General features: G+C 37.1%; 1 protein-coding gene across 9 annotated transcripts in view; it reads right to left on the reverse strand.

Annotated features, from left to right (window-relative positions):
* The window catches only part of DNM3 (dynamin 3), a 569209-nt gene that overhangs the window by 315201 nt on the left and 241833 nt on the right, over positions 1-12175 (reverse strand). For all 9 annotated transcript variants that reach the window (XM_029227250.1, XM_029227252.1, XM_029227251.1 and 6 more), the window contains exon 12: positions 7799-7869. In XM_029227250.1, coding sequence (XP_029083083.1) covers positions 7799-7869 — 71 coding nt within the window. The remainder of the gene's footprint in view (positions 1-7798; positions 7870-12175) is intronic.

Here is a 12175-nt window from a genome sequence, read left to right on the forward strand (position 1 = left end):
TACTTATTTAAAAATGTGTTCACAGAAAACCATGTAAGGACTTGCAAGTTAATTTGAGTCTTTAGAGGTATTCTTGGTAATAGGTCCTTAACTGGTTTTATCTGCAATATTGTAAAACATACCTATATATAATGTTTTAATTTGACATAAGTCAAAACTTTTAGGGCACCAACTATCTGAAAGGAACTCTGTGGAACATATAAACATAAATAAGGTATGGTCCTTGTAAAAAGAGCCTAAAATTTATCTAGTGTGGGTAGTGACATACATACACAAAACACAAATAACAAAGGAATAAGCTCTAAAAGAATAAATATGTGAGGCTGTAATAGAAAGCCAAAAAAGCGCTTCTGTTTCAAATGTGGGATATAATTAACCCCATATCTGTGTGTACGTTATTAATCATATAAAATTCCTACTACACACAAGTCACTGCTGAAGAGTTCGCCAGAACATTAAAACACATAAAACCAAATTAGGTTAATTAGTTTAATGCTCTGAGACATAATGATTTTGAAATTATATAACAAAAGGTTTAAATTTTTATAAAAATAAGAGCACATTGAAAGACATTCAAAGAAAAATAATCCATGTTACGTCTTAGCTCAAAAATTTTTTTTGCATATTTGTGTCTATCCATGTCCATGTGCATATGCAATAAGACTATAATGACATAAGAATGTGCCAAGGGGTATGTGTGACCATTTATCAGATAAATCCTGTATATGGTAATTGCTCTGAATGTTCAGAGAAAAGAAAGATCATTTTGGTCTGATTTGATCTGAGATTTTCATAGAAAACTTGAAGAAAAGTAAAATTTTAATAGAGGAAGAAAATCAACCGCATTCCAAGAGAATGGAGTAGTATAAGCAAAGCCAGGAGGTAGAAAGCTGGGACATGTAGGGAAGTTGTGGAAAGTAAAACTATTATGAGAAAAATTGTATGACCATAGACTCAGGTTTGTATTCAATAAATGACCTTAAAAGCCACCTAGTACAATAACTCTATGTTAGGGCCAATTATGGAGAATTTGGTCATTATACTGAAGGCAGCAGAAAGTATTCAAAGATTCTAAGCCAGAAAACGGCATGATCAAAGAAGTGTTTTATTAAATATTACCTCCCTGAAATAGTCAGTGTCAACTCTGAACCAGGGAAGACAGGAAGCAGCCAGCCTTGACCCCCTCCCTCTGACTGCTGGGAGTCCTGCCCAGCCTTCAAAATCAAAGCAAGTACCATTTCTGAATTATGCCTTCTCAGAAACCTCCAGTTACCTCTCCTTCCCATGAACTCCGCTAGCTCTTGGTCTGTGCCTGTATTCTATAAACAGGATTGTGTTATACACAGGCCTCTAACTCCCCTCCAACAAGGTCTGCTGCTTGATGGCCAACGGTGTGTTGCATTAATCAGTATCTCTACCTCTCTCAGCACTGACATTACCTCGCGGTGTTTAGTTTCTTAAGAAATATTTATGGAATTGTATTTTGATACCAGGGTTATATACAACCAGATACTTAATGTTTATCTGCAATAGGAAATTTAAATAATTTAAAGAAGTGTGCCATAGACATGTGCTGCAGCAAGAGTATGGTACATTTAGGAATCCAAAAGTGGCCAGTCTGGCTACAGCACAGAGTTAGGGGGTGGGATAGAGAGGAATAGTAACAATAGAATAGGCTGAAGAGGTAAGCAAAAGACAGATTCTACAGGGCCTTGGAAACCACACTAGTGAGTTTACACTTTATTCTGAAAGTAATAGAATTCCAGAAGGAATGAAAAAGAACATGACAAGGGGCAAGGAGACCATTGTAGCAACCCACCCAAGAGAAGACTAACTTTAATAATAGCAATGATGATAGGAAGAAATAGAAAAAATTCCTCAAATATTATAGAGGTAGAATCATATGGACCTGTTAAAGATGTAAGGAAACAAAGGTGAGGGGAACAAGAAGTAAAGAATGACACTCAGGTTTCTGGTTTGAGCAACTGGGAATTACCACCCACAGAGAGTGGGAACAATGGAGGAGGCGTGAATTATAAAATCAGATGATGAGTTTAATTTGGGAATACTGGGTTGAGGCTTCCCTAGGATATACAAGTAGAGATTCCCAGTATGTAGCTGACTATGGTAACAGTCCAAGAAAAAGTTCTGGAATGGAGATCTAGATTTAGAGGCATCAAATAAAGCTGGTAACTGAAACCACTGTGGTGGGTAACACTATTGGACAGGGATAGTGCAGTGAGTGAGAAAAGACAAGGGTCTACAGAAGAATACTGATAAAAAGAAGTTCTTAAGCCATGATCAGAGGATAAAGAGCTCCAAAACAAAAACGAGAAGAAGTGGCTAGAGCAGAAAGAGGAAAGCCAGGAGACAATGGAGAGTTATTTCAGCAAAGGGATAGGATAGGTCTCTTCAACAAGGAGTGGTTAATGATGTCAAACAAAGGACTCAGAGTTGTCCATTGAATTAACTGTTCGCTCCTGGCCGAAAGCAGTCTCAGTAGAGTGGTGTGGTAGAAACAAGGCTACGGTGAGCCAAAAAGTAAAAGAGAAGTGAGAAAGAAGAAAGAGGAGTACTGACTCTAAGTCAAACCCAAGAGGACTCAAAGGAATCAAGAAAATGGAGTCCCTCAGAGATGCAGATTCCACGGCAAACGTCAGAGCGTACCTCTCCCTCTACTACTATGTTTAGTTTGTAGAGGAGACTTGCAATTAAAAGAAACGTCAGTTGTGCTATGATGGAGGAATTACTAGAAAAATGGCAACATACAGACTAAGGCAGTGGAAGAGAAAAGTCTATCCTTTATACTGTAGTGACAGAGCATTTAAAAAGCTGACTGTATATTCCTGAGCCCTGGGGTTTGTTTAGAAGGAGCTAACAGAGTTACCTCTTTTTTCTCTTCTTGAAGCCACCACTGTAGGTTACCACCAAGTTGTCAATAAAGTATAGCCTGCTAAAGGACCCAGAGCAATCAGCTGGATTCACCATATTCTAGAACTGTGCTGTCCAATACAGTCGCTGGTAGCCAGAAGTGGCTGTTTAAATTAAAATTTTAATTAATTAAAATTTAATTTTCATTTCTTCTGCTTTACTAGCCACATTTCAGCTACTCAATAGTCACATGTAGCTAGTGGCTACTGTATTGGACAGCATAGGTTATAAAATATTTCCATCATCTCAGAAAGTTCTATTAGACAGCACTGCTCTGGAGTAAAGAATCTCTTTTAGAATGTTTTTTTATATTACCCCAAGATTATAAACAGTTGCTGAGAGTCCCAAGAGTGCAACTTATCACATGTAGGCTTGGCTCCATCCAATCAGATTGAAGCCAAAGGAAGAAGAAAACTACATGATGTCGACTGCCCCTCTAGGATCTTTAGTGAAGTCTCAAGCTAAATATTATGCAAGAAAACCCTACAGAACTTGGGGGCCTATAAAAGAAAGATGACTCATCTCCTAAGACTCATTTTAAGGATGAAGATAAAGTTCAAAACAACAGATTTGAGAATGAAAGAGAAAAGTGGAAGTCCACTTATTTTTAAAACAGTGCTTGAAACATTAGAATTTATAACTTATTTAAATAGATGATACTAACGAGGTCCTTGCAAGTTGCTCAAATCTATATTTCTACCAGTCCCGGTAGGAAACCAAGCATTTAATTCCTAAAATAGCGTATAAGGATCTTGCTATAATCTAATACCTAAGTTTTAATTCCTCAAGAGAGAGAACATTCTCATGTAAGAATAGGAACTAGATACACCATTGCAATGGAATATGATTATGTATTAAGGACACATAAAAAAAGAATGTAAAAAAAAAAAAAAGAATGTAAAGGTAAAGACCAAGATTGTTTTGGAATTTGGTGCCAAGGTTCACATATACTGCCTTTAGTAAAATGGTAACAGAGACATTCCAGAGGATCAGGAAAGAGATATAATGAATGCTACCACCCTTAGAATTTTCATGGTGCTCACATAACAAGAACTGAAATCTGCACACTATCATTTCAACTGTGAGAAAACAGGTGGGGAGACCTACTCAGCAGATTGAAAAACAGACTCGGTCTGCTGTTTGTGGCATAGACATGTTATTCTAACGGTGTGTATCTGGAGCCCATGTTTCTTAAACCACTGGACTGCAAAAATCTTAGTAACTCAGAAGGCAAACTGTGCCCATGAAAATGGAGAAGAGCACAAGAATTTGAAAGTCCATTCCCCAAGGCATTCAGCTAACAAGCCTGCCTTTCTGTTCAGACAACAGGATTACTGAGAAAGAGAGGAAGTGAATGAAGAATAATTAATTGGAATAGCTCGTTTTCTTAAATAACAAAAACTAATTATGTTGTGTTAAGAAAAATAGAATGTTGGGGTTTTTTTTTCACCAGGAAAGAATGACAAATTAAAATCCTTACATCATGAGGAAAGTTGACATTTCCTTCTGAAATACTAAACTTTTAGGTTCAGAAACTATATTACAATTGAAAAATCAAGCCTTCAGAAATTAAATTCCAAAGCAAGTCTATAGCAGCGCTTACTTGGACACATTACACATGGTACATATTTTACGGTCCATGTTTAACAAATAACTGGGAGATGAAAAAAAGTTTCACATATTCAACATGGCAGAATAAATTCTATAGGAAAAAGAAGAATTTTGAGTTGTTCTGAACACTACTCTGAGACATCACTTTCCATTAATCTAATTTTAGCAATTTGTATTCCTTTCTTTTTGGTAATTTTTAGAACAAAAAGTCATCCCAGTTGAAAAACAAACTACATGTGTAAAATACTCTATACATCACCATCCTATAAATCTGAGGGGTGGTCCTCCTCTTTCAGTAAATCTCTAAAAATCTCATGAAACTAATTCTTATTTTCCTCAACTCTAGACTTTAATTTTCTATCTTCAGAACTTAAAAATACTTACATAATTGTCTTCAAATATGGCTTGACTTTTCTTCCTTGATGGAAACAGCATTCCTGCCAACTTCAAAATTTATAGCTACAACCATATTTTTTTAATTTTTAAAAGCACAAAAAATACCACAGCTCCTCAAAGTGATTTTGAAATGAACATTTCTTCATCATCATAATTATCCCATGTCAAATTGAAATGCACTCCAACTCAGCATACAAACAGAAAGAACATTTACCTCTGAGTCTCAGTGCAAAATATTACATTTGGAGATAACATCAGCAACTAAAAAAGTCTTTCAGTGGCAATCATACTCCAGTCATTAAAAACGTCATAAATGAAGTAAAATGGTACATCTCGTAGAATCAAGTTCCCGTGTGTGTGTGTGTGTGTGTGTGTGTGTGTATGAGTGTGTACATATGGTACTTTCTCACTTTTACAGACTGCACCACAATTTTCAAAGGCACTTTCACATAACTTCATTAATTTGATCTTCCAACAATCCTGAAAAGTATACGAGACAGGGATTTTTTAGTATTCCATTTGACACAGCAATAAACTGAGATACAGAGAGACTAAGTGGCCAAAACCCAAACCTCATCAGTGGCAAACCCTGGAAAAAGAATTCAGACTGTTGACTCCCAGACCAGTCCTTCAAAAGGAAGTTTAGGTGTGCAGTTTAAATTAGATGAGAAACGTGCAAAGTTGCTGGGTTTCTAAAGCAGTTTGAACAATGATTCTTTTTAGCCCCTTAGCATCATAAAGGTTCACAATCTATCTCACTGCTGGAAAAATGGGACTGTCACCTGGATTACAGAGAGGCTGTACCAAAAGGCTGTAATTGAAGTACTTTCATTTGCAAAATTATACGCCTTTGAAAACCTAGTCAACCTAATACTTTAGTTCAACAGTTTCTGAGGTAGAAAATATTAAAATTTACTGGAGAACATAAACTCTGGACCATTTATCTTTAAAAATAAGTAAAAGGATAATCTAGGGGGAAAATGTTTCAAGCAGAGTATAGGGGTGAAATTTAAATTTAGTGCTGGTTAAAAAACATGTTCAAAACTTGAATCTTTCCATACTGATTATGATTTTTTTCTCTGTTTCCTCCTTGAATCAGGATACCATAACAGGACAGTGCTGCAATATCCTTTTCACTTTTAAGTTACGGTGTCAAGTTTATATCTGCATCTGCTACATTTTTACAAAAATTGAACTGCCATTTGTAACCAATAAAAGTCAACATGAAAGGCAGTATTCCTGGTTATTTCAAATGACTCAAGGATTTCTTTTTCTTTTAAATTCCTCAAAGAAGCAAGTGAAGTAAATGGAGAATACATCAGTTTAAATTTTTACCTGCATTTCTCTATACTTTTCAAATTATTAGGCAAGCTCCTAAAAGACAATTTTTTTTCTTTTTCTTTTTCTTTCCCCCATAGCAACTAGAGCAGAGTTCGGAACAGGCCACAAGGATTTCACTGACTACACAGAAAACCAGGTAGAAATTCTCAGGTCTACCCTCCCAGGCCTAGGGACAAGAAGACACATCAGAGTCTAGGTTTCTTCCCACTGGTGATTTTGCGGAGGGAAATGAGCAGAACAGATGATGAGAGCCATGGGGGCTAGAAGACAGGGGAGCAGGTCTGTGTGAAATGGCTGTGGAGTAAATCCCTATCTAGAAGTTGGAGCGGGCAGTGCGGCTAAAACAGACAACTGTCTAAAGGAACATATTAATCACTAAGTTCTAACAATTTTACACATAAGTCACAGACAGAAAACAGTTGAAAAAACTAATGTACCAAAACCAAAAACTAGTGTACCACACAGTAGTAATAACTGCTGGATGCAAAATGTGTATACACTGTTCGTTAGGCTATGTTCAGAATGAGACAATTTTCTGTTGAATAACTGGGACTTTCCTCTCTGAAACATGCCTATAAATTCCTCAGGCCACTGTTTAGTTTAGATCACATGATCTAGATATCTGTTTCTTCTAAGTCAAAATGTAAAACTAAGTCAGGCTAGTTTTACATTTTCTTGTGTCTCATTTTTTATTTGTCCCTATTCTTGAATACATAGTAAAGTAACAGTACATAGGCCTCTTTACCTTATTTTTTATATAAAATAAACTATATTTTATATACTTGAGGTTTGAACCACTTTCATGCCACAGGTATATTTTAGAGTTAGAATCAAAATTCTTTAAAAGCAATAAAAAACTGATTCCACTAAAGGGCAGGAAAAACTGGTAAATTCAGGGTCTTGAAAATGTCACACAATAAATAACCAACCTTGAATACTTAAGCATAATGTTTACCTGACAATATCTGTGAATATACCAACAGAATATTAGAATATAACAGAACACATGTATGATAGAATAGCAATATATAGACAAGCTTATATAAAGTATATATACTTCATAGAAAAGAGAATGTTCATCCAAAAAGATTACATCTAAGTTCACAAAGGACAGTTTTTTAAAAAATAGGCCACTATAGTCTGATTTAGGGATGGCCAAATAGCTTGTATCCTGTGAATTGCACTTGATATTTCAAATTTATGTGAGAAATTGTTCCCTAACATATTTTAAATGTGCATCTGTTACTGTTTATCTATGGGAGCTCAAGTACAAACTGCAGATCATCATCCAAAAACAAGGAGTATCTGAGCTATATATGATTTCACATGCTGTACAATAAAGAAGCCAACTCCTTTATTCAGAGAAAATGGCCCCATGGCCACGAGGCTCAGATCTCCTCAGTAGGTTGACTCAGGGTTAATCCTGACACAGAATGCTGGGGTTGTTGTAGAAATTCACATGTGTATTTGAGACAAACCAGCAGGAGGAATGCATGTGACAATCAAGGATTTCACGTACTTTGCGAAGCCAATGAAATCTTCGTGGTTGGTGTTGATGTAGGAGACTTGGATGTCGATCAACAGCAGTACCTATAAGTCCAAGAGAATCACTTCAGTGAAAACCCATCTTAAATATTCTCAAACACTAAATTCAGTAATAGCCTACAAATCATTTATCTTTATTTAATTTTAAAAAGGGTGCTTCAAAAAAAATTTTTTAAAAAAAAGGATGCTTCAGTTAGAATGAAAAGTTGCATTAACTTTTTTCATTAGACTCTCATTTTTACTCTAAACTCAGAAACAAAAGATCTATGTGAAAAGTCTGAGTCCCACATGAAGACAACAGCATTATAGTTTATAAGCATGTACTTAACATGCTTACTTAACACAGAGCCAACTTAACACAGAACATAGAATTATTCTATTCCTCTAAAACGTAGGTGTAATGTTCAAAAGGACACATGTATAAAAATACATGTGGCACGAAGGCCATGGAGGAGCTGCTTAGAGCTTCCTGCTCCTGTAGACATCATATGTTGTTAGCCACAAAATAGCAATATCACCTCTTGTTTTTCCTCTTTCTATCTCTTTAAGCTACCTATAGGCAAGTAGGAGAAGTATCTCATCAACCAACTCAAAAAGGCAATATACAAATAAATAGAAAGCCTCCTTGAGATCAATAGGCTTCACTGAAGGTGAAATCTGAGTGCATCCAAGCATTCGTGGTAACAGTTCATTGGCACAGTCTATATAATGCCCCCCAGGAGGTGCGTCCTCAGGAAAGCCTTCCCTGATCCTCACCCCACACCCTCACCCAAGACCAAGTTGGATCATGCTATTACTCTCATATAGTCTATAAATCATGATAATATTTTTATGTATTATACCCTATACTTTTTCTTTGTGGTGTTTATCACAAATGTAATTAACTATTTATATTATATTTTGTTTGGTGTTTTGCTTCCCTGCAAGACTGTAAGCTCCATGGAAGCAGAGATTATATTTATCTTGTTCACCACTTTATCCCCAGAACCTAGCATGATACACACAACAGGTGCCTGAGAAACATTTGTGGCTGTAAATTCTATGACTATCTACCAGTCTTGAAGAATAGTTTATTTTAAAGGGAGAAATTTATTCCCATATAATTAGTACATGGCCAAGTATTATTGTTTCTCACTCATTACCCAATGCTATGGTCTCTGAGACTTTGCTTTTGTGGCTAATCTCAGTTGGTCATCCGACCAAATCTTGCTGTGAGCCCCGAGGAGCCCTACCAAAAAAAAGACTAAATCACACCAAACCCATCCCCACTACCAACATAAAGCCAATGCCCAGGCACTAACTGGGTCAACAATATCATACTTGTATGAAAAACTTTCATATCATCAGATAATAGTTTTTTTTCTTCTCTTAATGAAGAAAACTGAAGAGTTGGGAGGAGCCATCACTATTAGATTATCTGTGGCATTGCCACTATTCTCCCTACAATAAATCCAGATTCTATTAAATTTTATACCCCAAATCCATTTGGCTAGAAGTTTGGATCAATAAACCATAATATTTAAGCACAAATTAGTAGTTGCCACCATAAAGAGCAAAATATCTACATAATTCTCAACATTGCCAAAGGTTGTCGTGAATATCTTGGACGTTCACACACATTAACTTGGACTGCAGTACGGGGGAAAAGTGGAAGAAAAATAACAACTATGGCTGTTCTCATTCATATTCCTGGAAACTGGGAGTCTGTTTTCATCCTAGGAAAAGAGCCAGGTCGCATGTGGGGGATGAAAAGGAAAAAAGTACATTTTTTCTCTTTTTTTCACTCTCTCTCACTGCCTTTCTCACCCACAGTTATTGAAAATTTAGTTGAAGAAATGTAAAGCTACCCCTGGTAGCAGTTATCACCCACAAAGCCAACCATTTCAACATGCAATTACATGTATGGAAGCACCTGGAATAACAGCAGGCACACACCGAAGCTCAAAAAAGCTCAAAAAACCTTTGCTTTAGAAAAACGTTCAGAGAGATTTATGGTTTTTCATATTTTTAATTCTGAAGAATTTCCCCCACACACAAAGTTTCCAGAGCAGAGGTTGGTAATAATTCCATTTTTTTAAAAAAAAACTGCAAGAATACCTCAAAGCAGTACTGGCACAGAGGTCTAAGGAAATGGGTCACTCTCTGACCAGCGACTTCAGAAGTACCATATGGCCTAAAGCAGCACGGAGTTCAGAACTCAAATGTGAAATCTATGCAAACTGACATGTTCACGTTACCAAAAACATGCATGTTTTTACTATGCCACACAGGTCAATATTAGCAGTGGCAGGCACCAGCTTCTTCAGGCAGTTGATTAACTGTCAAACCAGGCCACCTGAGATGGTCACTTAGGAGAGAGATGCTCGCTCCCTCCCTTAACTCCCACTTGGGGAATGAAGTAACCACTACATCAGAGGTACAGATGGGAGACAGTCTCCCTTGAAATCAGAAAAGGCAATTCTTTCTCATGTCTACTATGTGTCATAGCTCTTTAGGAATACAAAAACAACTAAAATTAATGAAGAACTAAGAGCTATATCTGGATTACTTCATTTCATCCTCACAAAATACCTGTGAGTTAGCTACCATTATTATTCCACTTTCAGATAAGGAAATTGAAGTGTAAAATTAATAAATAACTTGTTCATTTACACAGAAAGCAAATGATAGAGCTTGGATTCGAACTCAGGCAGTCTGAACCCAGAGCCCACAATCTTTTTTCTTTTTTTTTTAATAATTTTTTTCCTTATTTTTTTGGCTGCATCAGGTCTTAGTTGCAGCACATGGGATCTTCGTTGAGGCACGTGGGATCTTTCATTACGGTGCGTGGAACCCACGTCCCCTGCATTGGAAGGCGGATTCTTTACCACTGGACCACCAGGAAGTCCCTGGAGCCCACAATCTTAATGACAATGAAAAATTTGAGTGTGTCATTTCAGTAAAACAAAAACTCTGAAACATGAAGAAGTTAACTGATTTAGATATGAACACAAAGATAATTAAGAATTGTATAACTTTTTCCTCAATACTGTTTTTACACAGGATCCCTAAGAGTTAAGTAGAATGTATTATCATTTGAACTTCATAGAATAAAGACACAAATTAAAACGGTTATCTTAGTTACTTAAGGTCAGGAGTACAGCTGATAACAGAACTCGTTTTCTTGGTCCAGCAGGAGCCATGACATTAGATGTGTGGGGGAACTTCTGGTCTCGGGTTGTATACCTGGACCCAGGCTTGACTTCACTGGCTCATGAGTTAACATTGATTTGTTTATCTCTACTAAGTCACAAAGCCTATTTTCTCCACTTTTGGCTATTGTGACTACTCCAAGAGTGAGAAAGTTGCAAAATAAGTGAAAACTATGAAAAATCGTTAGTTAACTTTCAAAACGCGATGGTAGGGCTTCCCTGGTGGCTCAGTGGTTGAGAGTCCACCTGCCGATGCAGGGGACACGGGTTCATGCCCCGGTCCGGGAAGATCCCACGTGCCGCGGAGTGGCTGGGTCCGTGAGACACGGCCGCTGAGCCTGTGTGTCCGGAGACTGTGCTCAGCAACGGGAGAGGCCAAAACAGTGAGAGGCCCGCGTACCAAAAAAAAAAAAAAAAAAAAAAAAAACATGCGATGATAAAAAGTAGCAGCAATGAATCCCAAAGTTCGAGCAGAGAGCAGCAGGTTGTTACCAGAGTCACTCACAAATATCCCAACCTGCCAGGCCTCCATCCCTCTGTCTCTTCGCTTTCTCCTTCCACGCCCACCCCAACCCTACAGCACCCTCTAACACATGTTGCATGTGTCTCTCTCCCTGTGGTTTGTCTCTACCTCTCTCTCTCCTATTCTGCCTTCCTCCTTTTCCCCAGTTCTTTCTCTCCTTCTTTCCAATCCACCTAAGAACCACAAAATCTTGGAATTCTAACTTATAGAGGACTTCAGAGATCATATAGACCAACATTTCAACATTGTACATGAGAAAAAAACAGTCCTGAGAAGTGATTTGCTCAAGAACATGCTGTTACTCTGTGGTGAACACATGGCTTCAGTCCAGTGTCCTCTCCGTGCTGTCACACTCACAGCTGTGTCCTGGAACTGAAGAGCACCTGAAAACCTTTGTGTTTCCCATTATAATGTTTTATAAGTAACTAAGAAAACATCCACCTAAATTTAAGAATCTTTAATTATTTTCACGTAGTCCTTAACTTTTTTCAATGAATTATCCTCACTTGAAAACCATTCATTCGTATTTAGCCAAGATTCGAAGACAATTTCAAAGCCACTCCTTACGAACCATGTGTATTTACAAAATAGTTAGAAATGCTTAAAAGAGCTGTTCTTAAATGTTTTTATTTTTTTA

This window comes from Monodon monoceros, unplaced genomic scaffold (genome assembly GCF_005190385.1).
Source record: "Monodon monoceros isolate NGI ecotype Baffin Bay Population unplaced genomic scaffold, NGI_Narwhal_1 Super_Scaffold_18, whole genome shotgun sequence".
NCBI lineage: Eukaryota > Metazoa > Chordata > Mammalia > Artiodactyla > Monodontidae > Monodon > Monodon monoceros.